The following is a 13831-nucleotide window of genomic DNA, read 5'->3' as shown; positions in this document are numbered from 1 at the left end:
CTAAGGGTGGATGTTCTCCTTGCTCTAGCAAACGCTCTGGTTGCCTCCTTCGAAAAGCCTCTAGCTCTCGAGAGTCTTTCGATAGTCTGAAGGCAGTCAGACGAAGAGCGTGGAGGCCTTGGTGTACCTTCTTTACGCGTGGCTGACGTAGAAGGTCCACCCTTAGGGGAAGTGTTCTGGGAACGTCTACTAGCCATCGAAGTACCTCGGTGAGTCATTCTCTCGCGGGCCAGAGGGAAGCAACTAGCGTCAACCTTGTCCCTTCGTGAGAGGCGAACTTCTGCAGTACCTTGTTGACAATCTTGAACGGAGGGAATGCATATAGATCTAGATGTGACCAATCTAGTAGAAAGGCATCTATATGAACTACTGCTGGGTCCGGGATAGGTGAGCAAACTATTGGGAGCCTCTTGGTCATCGAGGTTGCGAAGAGATCTATGGTTGGCTGGCCCCAGGTGGCCCAAAGTCTCTTGCATACATCCTTGTGGAGGGTCCATTCTGTTGGAATTATTTGTCCCTTCCGACTGAGACAATCTGCCATGACATTCAAGTTGCCTTGGATGAACCTCGTTACTAGTGAAATGTCTAGACCTTTTGACCAGGTGAGGAGGTCCCTTGCGATCTCGTACCATGTCAGAGAGTAGGTCCCTCCTTGCTTGGAGATGTACGCCAAAGCCGTGGTGTTGTCCGAGTTCACCTCCACCACTTTGCCTTGAAGGAGAGACCTGAAGCTTTTCCAGGTCAAACGTACTGCCAGTAGCTTCTTGCAGTTGAAATGCATTGTCCTTTGACTCGAGTTCCATAATCCCGAGCATTCCCTACCGTCTAATGTCGCACCCCAGCCTACGTCCGATGCGTCCGAGAAGAGAACGTGGTTGGGAGTCTGAACAGTCAGGGGAAGACCCTCTCTAAGGTTGATATAGTCCTTTCACCAAGTCAGACCAGACTTTATCTTTCCGGAAACCGGGATCGAGACCGCTTCTAGCGTCTTGTCCTTTTTCCAGTGAAAAGCTAGATGGTATAGAAGAGGACGGAGGTGTAGTCTTCCTAGTGACACAAATTGATCCACGGATGACAGTGTCCTTACCAGACTCATCCACAGCCTGACTGGGCAGCGTTCCTTCTTCAGCATCTTCTGGATGGATAGCAGGACTGGGGGTTGATCGTCTTGTTCAGCAACGTCCTCATCAGAGGGTTCCTTATCCGAAACTGATGAGGAAACGGCAACGGAGTGGGCAACGTCTGACTCGCTGAATCCGGTCGCACTGGTGGATGCGTGACGGAGCCGGACGCAATATCATGGTACTGCTGCACAGTCTGTGAACTGTCAACAACCATGGGTGCGCGAGGAAGTACCGCGTCAACCCGAAACTGTCTAGACTGTCTGGGTTGTGCAGTCAACACCCTACCGGGTTGCTGAGGTTGACGCACTACGTCACAACAAGTCACCTCTGCTGGTTGTTGAACGTCTTCCTAGTGAAACACTGAACGTCAACAACCACCTCCGAGCGTCGCTTAACGTCAACGTGCGACTGGCAACCCACACTGGGTCGCATCGGTGGAGGAACCACCTCAACTGGCAGACGCGAGTAGGATACCTCAGCGTCAACAGGGCGCACAACCAACCGGTTGGAAGGTTGTTGGCCAGAAGGTTCTTCTCCGTATTAAAGTCCTCTATCAAGACACAAGCTTGGACTGCATGTCTTGCAGCAAAGCCCATTAGGGTCTACGGGAGCAGGTGTGGCAACAGACGGGGTTAGCGACTGAGGCGGAACCATTTACCATCCCTGGAAGCCTTGTTATGTGTGACATAATAGTACAGCAAAACTTCAAAGGCTAGACAAAAGTTGAGAAGTTGACCTGTAAACAACTTGGAGCGTCTCCTGGCTAGGCGCCAGGGCGAGTCTACCAGAATTGAGAAGTCTACCTGGGCAGAGGCATGAACTCCCAAGCCGAGAACTTCTCTCGTGTCCTATCAGACTCTCGCTCTATAAGCCAGTTTAAAAGAAGGGAAATCAAAGGCTGTATCCCTAAAACTCCTCCTGGTGCAAAAACCAGTCGCCTAGCCAACGTAACGCTCTCTAGGAGAGCGAGAGAGCACTAGCTTAACAACAACGGCTTCGAAGTAGCTAGGCCTAGTGTAAGTTCTGACGTTAGGCGAACGAGGAGCAGCAGTTACAAGATCCGGACGAAGATCCTTAAAAAAATCATCATGATTTAATTAAAGTCCATAGGAGGCTAAGCAGCTTAAGGCTCCTCTCCAAATGACAGAGTCCTCAAAGGAATATCAGTAGGAGGGAGAACAGCACTTTCTCATCTACAGGAACCTTGTCCGAGAAAAGCTAGGTTATCTCAGTGAGGGTCTCACTGGTGCATTAGCAGCAGACCAGAAGGCAACGTTATGTAACTGCTTGACAGTCTGTGAACTGTCAAAAACTGAACTGTCAACCACAACAGGTGCGTGAGGACATACAGCACTGGTGCATTAGTAGCAGACCAGAAGGCAACGTCATGTAACTGCTCGACAGTCTGTGAGCTGGCAACAACCATAGCTGTGTGGGGAAGCCTCTACTCCTGACTGACTAGTCTGCTGCGGGCGAGTAGCGGTAACCACAGTGGGTTGCGGAGGGTGAAGCACAGCGTCAAAACAAAGCAACTTAACTCCACCCTCCTGTTGTTGTGGTAACTCGCGAACGTCAACGGAGGGTAGCGTGCGTCTGTGAACGTCAACGTGCGGCTGGCAGGGCACACTGCGCATGGGTGGAACTCTCACAGGCGGAGTGCGGGAGCAGGTAGCGTCAGCGTCTACTGTACACACAACCGTGGTTGGTTGTAGGCTAACGGGTGCAGCGTCAACCTTCTCCGCACGATACTCCTGCATAAAAGATGCTAACTGTGTCTGCATAGACTGTAGCAAAGACCACTTAGGGTCTACAGCAGCAGGTGCGGCAACAGACGGTGTTACTGCCTGTTGCGGTACCGCTTTGCCTCTCTTAGGAGGTGTGCAGTCATCGGAAGACTGCAGCGAGTCCGAACTGACCCAGTGGCTACACCTGGGCCGTTGGACTTGCGCGGAAGGGACCGACTTGCGCTTAATAAGCTGCGAGACCTTGGTCCAAGGTTTCTCACGAGAAACCTCTTCCGCAGACGAGAAGTAAATGGGCTCTCTCGTCTTTGTGTGGGTGGGGCGATCTTGGGTAGATACGCCCGAAACCACGGAGGGAAAACGTCTGTTCGTTGATCAAGGACTGACGAACCCATAAGTCGTTCGACATTACTTCTCCCCTGGGCTTGGGAGCTTGCAAGAGGTCCCGGACTAGGTGAACGACAGGCACGAACAGACGAACCCTCAGACGCAACACTGTAACACTTTGCGCATATCACTTTATCACTTCGATTTTCTGTTTTGCACTTATTTCACTGAAATCGAAACTTTTACTGATTTCTACCTGAAACACGCAATCCTACCCTTCATTAAAAGGTAGTAATTGCGAAAACAGTCGTATAATGCAACAGAAGACATATATAAAGATAAAGAATTCAGTGGCTGGGAAAGAGACTAAACACTAGTTCAAATAAACTACGTTTACAATCTCTCACCGCACATAGCCTGGGGACAAGAATAAAACCCTAGAAACGTTTTACCTTCTTCCCCGTACAGCGACTAGGGAGGAGAGAAACACGAGAACAACGTTACCCGCTTGAACGGAACGTTTTTTCTCCTCTCTCTCCCTCCGTCTCTATCTCTCTCTCTCTTTCTCTCTTGATTTCGCACCTGAGAGAAGAGCCCAATTATATATCGTCAAAACATATTATTTGGCTAAAGGAAAAAACTGAAAGGTTTTCCAAATAAAAAGTTCCTTTAATTTAGAATTTAAACCATTTAAGCTAAGAAAGAATGAACGAAACGTCAGAATCGGTTTACTCTTACTGCAAAGTGAAACCGTGAAACACTCTCTCTCTATCGTAACGATAGAGCGCATGTTGAACGTCCTGAACGTCAACAACTGCGTAGTCTAAAAAACTAAACGTTAGTTCATCTTTGAAAAAAGTACGAGACTATCAAAGAAATTCTTTCATAAAACATTAAATTTAAAAAGTTTTAAATTCTTTAAAGGCTAAATACGATATAACGGGCTCAACGTTGATTAACTTCGGTTCCAAGTTAGGACCGCCTACTATCAGGAAAGGTCGCATATAAACAAAACATAAAAATTTATTTTTAATGTTTATAATAAATGGAAAGTTAATCGAAGAGGCCTAATATGGGCGGAGAGATATAAAATATATAGATCTATAACGTGTTAAGCAAAATTACTAAAAACCTAAACACACTTCCGTCTAAGGGAAGGGTCGGCCATTTAAAAGTGAAAGAGAGTCCATACTCTCTTTGTCACCATAATTAAATCTATCCAAAACGAGTTCAAGTTTTGAGATGAAGATAAAACCCCTGCATAGCGAAAGCTCAAAACTGGAATAGTGTACTTCACCAAATAGTTGTGAAAACAAATCCAGTTAGTAACAGCGTATTTAGTAGGTCTTGCCAGTGGCACGACAGAGAGAAAATTGGTTCTGTGTTGACATGGAGTACTTGAGTACCTGCTCGACAGATGGCGCAGTTGATGTACACCCCCACCTGTATAGCGATCGCTGGCGTATTTTGTCCTTAGGTTTTTCTGTCGGGCAGCAGAGCTGACAGCTATATGATCACCGGCTAAGTTTAATATTGAAAAATGTATGGTAGAGTACTGATTAATAAGATTAAGGATAAAACAGAGAGTGCAATCTTAGAAGTACAGGGTGGTTTTAGAAGAGGTAGGGTATGTATGAATCAGATTTTTACAGTTAGGCAGATATACAAGAAATATTTAGCAAAAGGTAAGGAGGTGTATGCTGCGTTTATGGATCTGGAGAAAGTGTACGATAGAGTTAATAGGGTAGCGATGTGGAATGTGATGAGGTTATATGGAATTGGTGGAAGGTTGTTGCAAGCAGTGAAAAGTTTCTACAAAGGTAGTAAAGCATGTGTTAGGATTGGATATGAAGTGAGCGATTGGTTTTCAGTGAGAGTGGGGCTGAGACAGGGATATGTGATGTCGCCATGGTTGTCTAACTTGTATGTCGCTGAAACTTAAGACTGAGGTGTCGAGTTCCCTTCAGATAACACCAAGGAGCCCTCATGGGCAAAAAAAGCATCTGCTCTCAATCACCACCTGATGCTTCACGTAGAGAAGGGATGGAGTAGGTTTCAAATTGGGGTCGTGCACTGTTGGTTTCTGGGTTTTGGTCATAAAACCTGACACAAAACTAAAGGAGACCTTCTTACATCCCTTAGCATAGGTGACTAAGTAAGAGAGACCATGCAACTCACCTACACCAATGATAAGACTAGCAAAATGACAGTCTTGAGAAATAGATCATTGTCTGATGACCTATTCAAAGGCTCATACGGGGTACACACAAGAGAATTGAATTAGCGTATATTTGGCAGAGGGGATGTGCAAGAAGGAGGAACTTGGCTACTGCTTCCTCCTGTCTCATGTCTCTGGATCTCTTTGTCATATGGTTTTGTCCTTCTCTCTTCCTGTTCTCCCTAGTGTTTCACTTAACTATATCCAATAATAATGCATGTAATATGTTATTTTCATTAGTAAAATAAATTTTTGAATATACTTACCCGGTGATCATATAGCTGTCAGCTCTGCTGCCCGACAGAAAAACCTACGGACGGAATACGCCAGCGATCGCTATACAGGTGGGGGTGTACATCAACAGCGCCATCTGTCGAGCAGGTACTCAAGTACTCGATGTCAACACAGAACCAATTTTCTCCTCGGTCCACTGGGTCTCTATTGGGGAGGAAGGGTGGGTCCTTTAATTTATGATCACCGGGTAAGTATATTCAAAAATTTATTTTACTAATGAAAATAACATTTTTCAATATTAAACTTACCCGGTGATCATATAGCTGATTCACACCCAGGGGGGTGGGTAGAGACCAGCATATATGTTAACATTAAGAGCTAAGTATTTCGTATTTCATTTTAGCAGTTATTCAAAATAACAAACATAAAATTAATAAGTACCTGGTAAGGAAGTCGACTTGAACAATTACTCTGCCTTTTTAAGTACGTCTTCCTTACTGAGCCTCGCGATCCTCACAGGATGCTGAGCGACTCCTAGGAGCTGAAGTATGAAGGGTTGCAACCCATACTAAAGGACCTCATCAAAACCTCTAATCTAGGCGCTTCTCAAGAAAGAATTTGACCACCCGCCAAATCAACCAGGATGCGAAAGGCTTCTTAGCCTTCCGGACAACCCAAAAAACAACAATAAAAAGCATTTCAAGAGAAAGATTAAAAAGGTTATGGGATTATGGGAATGTAGTGGTTGAGCCCTCACCCACTACTGCACTCGCTGCTACGAATGGTCCCAGGGTGTAGCAGTTCTCGTAAAGAGACTGGACATCTTTAAGGTAAAATGATGCGAACACTGATTTGCTTCTCCAATAGGTTGCATCCATTACACTCTGCAGAGATGTTTTGTTTGAAGGCCACTGAAGTTGCGACAGCTCTAACTTCATGTGTCCTTACCTTCAGCAAAGCATGGTCCTCCTCATTCAGATGGGAATGAGCTTCTCGAATCAAAAGTCTGATATAATAAGAAACTGCATTCTTCGACATAGGTAAAGACGGTTTCTTAATGGCGCACCATAAAGCTTCTGACTGACCACGTAATGGTTTAGTACGTCTCAAATAGTACTTAAGAGCTCTTACAGGGCATAGTACTCTTTCTTGTTCATTTCCAACCAAATTAGCAAGGCTTGGAATATCGAACGATTTGGGCCAAGGACGAGAAGGAAGGTCGTTTTTGGCTAAAAAACCAAGCTGTAAGGAACATGTAGCCGTTTCAGATGTAAATCCAATGTTCCTGCTGAAGGCGTGTATCTCACTGACTCTTTTAGCTGTTGCTAAGCAGACGAGGAAAAGAGTCTTCAAAGTGAGATCTTTAAAGGAGGCTGATTGAAGTGGTTCGAACCTTGCTGACATAAGGAACCTTAGTACCACGTCTAAGTTCCAACCTGGTGTGGCCAACCGACGCTCCTTCGAGGTCTCAAAAGACTTAAGGAGGTCCTGTAGATCTTTGTTGTTGGAAAGATCTAAGCCTCTGTGACGGAAGACTGCTGCCAACATGCTTCTGTAACCTTTGATCGTGGGAGCTGAAAGGGATCTTTCCTTCCTTAGGAATAAAAGGAAGTCAGCTATCTGAGTTACAGAGGTACTGGTTCAGGATACTGATTTCGACTTGCACCAGCTTCGGAAGACTTCCCACTTCGACTGGTAGACTTTGAGAGTGGATGTCCTCCTTGCTCTAGCAATCGCTCTGGCTGCCTCCTTCGAAAAGCCTCTAGCTCTCGAGAGTCTTTCGATAGTCTGAAGGCAGTCAGACGAAGAGCGTGGAGGCTTGGGTGTACCTTCTTTACATGCGGCTGACGCAGAAGGTCCACTCTTAGAGGAAGTGTTCTGGGAACGTCTACTAGCCATTGCAGTACCTCGGTGAACCATTCTCTCGCGGGCCAGAGGGGAGCAACCAACGTCAACCTTGTCCCTTCGTGAGAGGCGAACTTCTGCAGTACTCTGTTGACGATCTTGAACGGGGGGAACGCATAAAGGTCTAGATGGGACCAATCCAGAAGAAAGGCATCTATGTGAACTGCTGCTGGGTCCGGAATCGGTGAGCAATAAATTGGGAGCCTCTTGGTCATCGAGGTTGCGAACAGATCTATGGTAGGCTGACCCCATAAGGCCCATAGTCTGTTGCAAACATTCTTGTGAAGGATCCACTCTGTTGGGATGATTTGACCCTTCCGGCTGAGGCGGTCTGCCATGACATTCATGTCGCCTTGAATGAACCTCGTTACTAGGGATACGTTTTGATCTCTTGACCAGGTGAGGAGGTCCCTTGCGATCTCGTACAACGTCATCGAATGAGTCCCTCCTTGCTTGGAGATGTACGCCAAGGCTGTGGTGTTGTCGGAGTTCACCTCCACCACCTTGCCTAGAAGGAGGGACTTGAAGCTTCTCAAGGCCAGATGAACTGCCAGTAGCTCCTTGCAGTTGATGTGCAACGTTCTTTGATCCGCATTCCACGTGCCCGAGCATTCCCGACCGTCCAATGTCGCACCCCAGCCCGTGTCCGATGCGTCCAAGAAGAGAAGGTGGTCGGGGGTCTGAACAGCCAGCGGCAGACCCTCCCTGAGGAGAATGTTGTTCTTCCACCAAGTCAGTGAAGACTTCATCTTCTCGGAAATAGGAACCGAGACCGCTTCTAGCGTCTTGTCCTTTCTCCAGTGAGCAGCTAAGTGAAATTGAAGGGGGCGGAGGTGGAGTCTCCCTAACGCGATGAACTGGTCCAGTGATGAAAGCGTCCCTATCAGACTCATCCACTGTCTGACTGAACATCGGTCCTTCTTCAGCATGGACTGGATGCATTCTTGGGCTTGACTGATTCTGGGGGCCGACGGAAAAGCCCGAAAAGCTTGACTCTGAATCTCCATTCCTAGGTATACTATAGTTTGGGATGGGACGAGTTGGGACTTTTCCATATTGACCAGGAGACCCAATTCCTTGGTCAGATCTAGAGTCCACTGTAGATTCTCCAGACAGCGACGACTTGACGCAGCTCTTAAAAGCCAGTCGTCCAAATAGAGGGAGGCTCTGATGTTTGCTAAATGCAGGAATTTGGCAATATTCCTCATCAGTTTGGTAAAAACTAGAGGTGCCGTGCTTAGGCCAAAGCACAGGGCTTGGAACTGGTACAGTATACAACCTTCCCGAAAACGAACCTTAGAAAAGGTTGGGAATCTGGGTGGATGGGGACGTGAAAGTAAGCGTCCTTTAGGTCTAACGAGACCATCCAGTCTTCCTTCCTGACCGATGCTAGAACCGACTTTGTCGTCTCCATGGTGAACGTCTGCTTTGTGACAAAGACATTCAGAGCACTGACGTCTAGCACCGGTCTCCACCCTCCTGTCTTCTTCGGCACTAAGAAGAGGCGGTTGTAGAAGCCCGGGGATTGATGGTCCCGGACTATGACTACCGCTCCCTTTTGTAGTAAGAGAGACACCTCTTGCTGTAAAGCTTGTCTCTTGTCCTCCTCTCTGTACCTGGGAGAGAGGTCGATGGGAGTTGTTGCTAGAGGGGGGTTGCGCAAGAATGGAATCCTGTACCCCTCCCTGAGTAACTTCACAGACTGTGCGTCTGCGCCCCTGTTCTCCCAGGCCTGCCAGTAGTTCTTGAGCCTGGCTCCCACTGCTGTCTGAAGAAGGTGGCAGTCAGACTCTGCCTCTAGAGGACTTGGAACCCTTCTTCTTGCTCCCACGTTGACTTCCGGCACGAGCACCTCCTCTGCTGGAGGCTCTGCCACGAAAGGGCGGAATGAACCTTGACGCTGGAGTGTCCATCCTGGGTCTAGGCACGGAGGGCAAAGGGGTGGCTTTGCGTGCGGATGACGCCACCAGGTCATGAGTGTCTTTCTGGATCAAGGAGGCGGCAATCTCCTTGATCAACTCTTCAGGGAAGAGACACTTCGAGAGGGGAGCAAACATAAGCTCCGACTTTTGACATGGGGTGACTCCAGCTGACAAGAAGGAGCAAAGGTGATCCCGCTTCTTGAGAACCCCGGACACGAAGGAAGCCGCAAGCTCACTAGAACCATCCCGTATGGCTTTGTCCATGCAGGACATAATGAGCATGGAAGTTTCCTTATCAGAAGGGGAGGTCTTCCTGCTCAACGCTCCCAAACACCAGTCCAAGAAGTTAAAGACTTCGAATGCACGGAAAACTCCCTTCATAAGATGGTCCATATCCGAAGGAGTCCAGCAAATCTTGGAGCGTCTCATAGCCAGCCTGCGGGGAGAGTCTACCAGACTTGAGAAGTCGCCCTGGGCAGAGGCAGGAACTCCCAAGCCGAGAACTTCTCCCGTGGCATACCAGACGCTAGATCTGGAAGCAAGCTTGGCCGGGGGAAACATGAAGGATGTCTTCCCAAGTTGCTTTTTGGACTGCAACCACTCTCCCAGTACCCTTAAAGCTCTCTTGGACGAGCGAGCGAGTACGAGCTTCGTAAAGGCAGGTGCTGCTGACTGCATGCCTAAAGCGAACTCAGAGGGAGGCGAGCGTGGTGCTGCAGACACAAACTGATCTGGATATAAATCCTTGAACAGCGCAAGCACTTTCCTAAAGTCTAAGGAGGGAGGCGTGGTCTTGGGTTCGTCGATGTCCGAGTGTTGGTCGTCAAGATGTGCAGCTTCGTCATCATCAGAGAGTCCATCGTCTGAATGTTGAGGAGGAAGAGGCAACGGAGTAGGTAAAAGCTGGACGGCTGAGCCCGGCAGCACGGGTGCATGCGTGGCTGCACTGGACCCAACGTCATGCCACTGTTGGTCAGTCTGAGAACTGGCAACAACCATAGCTGAGTGGGTGCGCAAAGCGTCTACTCCCGACTGTGGAAGGATAGCGGAGACCACCGTGGGTTGCGGAGGCTGACGCACCGCGTCAAAACACGGCAGCTTAACTCCACCCTCCTGTTGTTGTGGTAGCTCACGAACGGCAACGGAGGGTTCCGTGCGTCTGTGAACGTCAGCATGCGTCTGGCAGGGTCGACTGCGCATGGGTGGAGGAGCTCTCACAGCTGGAGTATGGGAGCAGGCAGCCTCAGCGTCTGCTGGGCGCACAACCGTGGTAGGTTGTAGGCTAACGGGTGCAGCGTCAACCTTCTCCGCACGATACTCCTGCATAACAGCAGCTAACTGAGTCTGCATAGACTGCAGCAAAGACCACTTAGGGTCTACAACAGCGGGTGCGGCAACAGACGGAGTTACTGCCTGTTGTGACTTAGGGTCTACAACAGCGGGTGCGGCAACAGACGGAGTTACTGCCTGTTGCGGTACCACTTTGCCTCTCTTAGGAGGTGTGCAGTCGTCGGAGGACTGCAGCGAGTCCGAACTGACCCAGTGGCTACACCTGGGCCGTTGGACTTGCTCGGAAGGGACCTTGCGTTTAAGAGGCCGTGAGACCTTGGTCCATCGTTTCTGGCGAGAAACTTCTTCCGCAGACGAGGAATGAACGGGCTCACTCGTCTTCTTGTGGGTGGGACGATCTAGGAAAGATACGTCCGAAACCACGGAGGGAACGTCTGTCCGCTGATTAAAGCCTGTCGAACCCTTTGGTCGTACGACATTGCTTCTCCCCTGGGCTTGGGAGCTTGCAAGAGGTCCCGGACTGGGGGGACGACAGGCACGAACAGACGCACCCTCATGCGTAACACTGACACTTTTCACTGCACTGACACTCACTTCACTTCCCACTGCACTTTTACCTTTCAACTCCCTGACGTCAGCCATGAGTTGATTGCGGTCATTCGCCAATGACTCGACTCTCTCACCTAGAGCCTGGATGGCACGCATCATATCTGCCATTGAAGGTTGATGAGAGCTAGCAGGGGGGTCGGGTGCAACCACTACAGGGGAAGGAATAGGTTGTGGGGCATGGGGAGAGGAAAAATCAATTGAGCGAGACGAACTCCTCCTGATCCTATTCTTCTCTAGCCTACGTGCATATTTCAGGAATTCTTGAAAATCGAATTCCGAAAGCCCAACGCATTCCTCACATCGATCTTCCAATTGACAGGCTTTACCCCTACAATTGGAACAAATGGTGTGCGGATCGATAGAGGCCTTCGGAAGACGCCTTGAACAGTCCCTAGCGCTACACTTCCTGTACTTGGGGACTTGAGAAGGGTCAGACATCTTGAATTAGTCAAAGGGGGGAATTCAAAATCTATCCAAGTCGTCAACAAATAATCCAAAATCTAACAAAAGAATGCAAGGAAGTATTGAAGATAACTTCTGCACAGCGATAGCTAATAACCAGAAATGAATACTTCACCAAAAAATGTGAAAATCAATCCAGAAAACAAGAGCGTATTTAGTAGGTCTTGCCGGTGGCACGACAGAGAGAAAATTGGTTCTGTGTTGACATCGAGTACTTGAGTACCTGCTCGACAGATGGCGCTGTTGATGTACACCCCCACCTGTATAGCGATCGCTGGCGTATTCCGTCCGTAGGTTTTTCTGTCGGGCAGCAGAGCTGACAGCTATATTATCACCGGGTAAGTTTAATATTGAAAAATTCACATTTTATTATCGTATTTATAATTAAAAACAGCGAATTATAATCTTATGCATTGTTTACATTCAAATCAGCACCAAAGATACGTAACTTTGCGCCTCTCTCTGTTACCTAACCCTTGCAGAGTAGGGCCTTATTAATAAACTACGAGAAATAATGAACAGTTAAAATAAGATATATTAAGAATAGTAACCACATTAAAATAAATCTTTCATATAACAAAAAAAATTATGAGGTTATCAATCAAAGTTTGCTTTCTAGGATTATAGCACAATAAATGTTGGGTAATAATTGAAATAATAAATGTTATAAATTTTGTTATTCAATTCTTAAATTTATATTCCAGCTGCTGACCCATCCCAGACCATTGTGCCACTTAAAAAATGTAAATAATCAAATTTACCTTATCTAATGCTTCTCCTGGAGCATCGTCAATGCACTTGCCTATGATAGACCAGTCATCAAGAGTTCTTGCTAATACTAGAAGACTGTGACCACCTGATATAAGCAATACCAAAAATGGAAACTCGACCTGAAAACAATGTACAGTATTAAATGTTAGAAGTTCTGGAATAGAGTAACTGGTATAAAATGATTAGAATATTGAATACAATGCCAAATACTTAATATAAATAGTACCATCAGTCTCAGAAGAAAACTTGCCTTTTCAATCATACGAATTGTAAGAGCATGAGCCTCCATATGGTGTACAGGAATGAATGGTTTATTGGCACTAAGTGCAAGCTTCTTCCCATATTGGACTCCAACACATAATGAGAGAGGTAAACCTGTTGATAAATGACATAATTCTGAAATGTATTCAAAATATGTTAGGTTATGAAAAAATTTAGTGAATAAACCTTTGTTTTAAAATGTTATTTTCATAATAAAATAAATTTTTGAATATACTTACCCGCTGGTTATATAAGAATGGCTAGCGTCCCTGACGCCTCGGCAGGAAATTCCCAAAATCTCGCGCAGCTATCGCAGATATGCCAGGTGTACACTAGTGCCCTCACGGTACAACAGGTAGAACTATACCCAACCTCTTCAGATTTTCCATGCCCCATGGTCTCTAGCGGGGAGGAGGGTGGGTTTTTAACTTATATAACCAGCGGGTAAGTATATTAAAAAGTTTATTTTATTATGAAAATAACGTTTTTAAATATAAAACTTACCCGCTGTTTATATAAGAATGGCTGATTGACACCCTTGGTGGTGGGTCAGACAGCTACATAATTGGAAATTCACCTAAGCGTTACACAAACCACTTAAGAGGTTCTCACCTGATAAGGGAGCTGACAGCAATGCTTTGCCTCATTTTGTCTGCTATCCTTAGAAGATCCAGCGGTCCACCCAGGGGGCTGATGATCTCTAGGAGCTGTCAAACGGTTCAATAACCTATAACATGATAGGACCTCAACTAATACCCTTGTTCCAGGCACTCTCTAGGAACAAAATGACCACCTGACTAGATCAAAGATTGCGGAAGATTGTCGACCAATCTTCACGTACAATCATAAAAACATATATAATAGTTCCAAGAGAAGAACAGGGGTACTAGGAATATAGGGAAATGTAGTGGTGAATGTCTCACCTACTACTGCACTCGTTATTACAAGTGAACCCAAAACGTAGAC

General features: G+C 46.9%; 1 protein-coding gene across 2 annotated transcripts in view; it reads right to left on the bottom strand.

The window, feature by feature from the left end:
• Positions 1 to 13831, bottom strand: part of Tcs4 (Threonyl-carbamoyl synthesis 4) — a 101162-nt gene that overhangs the window by 40363 nt on the left and 46968 nt on the right. For both annotated transcript variants that reach the window (XM_068361094.1, XM_068361095.1), the window contains exons 5-6: positions 12855 to 12979; positions 12595 to 12723 (exon numbers count right to left, since the gene is read on the bottom strand). In XM_068361094.1, the coding sequence (XP_068217195.1) occupies positions 12595 to 12723; positions 12855 to 12979 (254 nt within the window). The remainder of the gene's footprint in view (positions 1 to 12594; positions 12724 to 12854; positions 12980 to 13831) is intronic.

The sequence above is a fragment of the Palaemon carinicauda genome, chromosome 37, assembly GCF_036898095.1.
Source record: "Palaemon carinicauda isolate YSFRI2023 chromosome 37, ASM3689809v2, whole genome shotgun sequence".
Taxonomy (NCBI): domain Eukaryota; kingdom Metazoa; phylum Arthropoda; class Malacostraca; order Decapoda; family Palaemonidae; genus Palaemon; species Palaemon carinicauda.
This window is presented reverse-complemented; position numbering and strand designations above follow the sequence as displayed.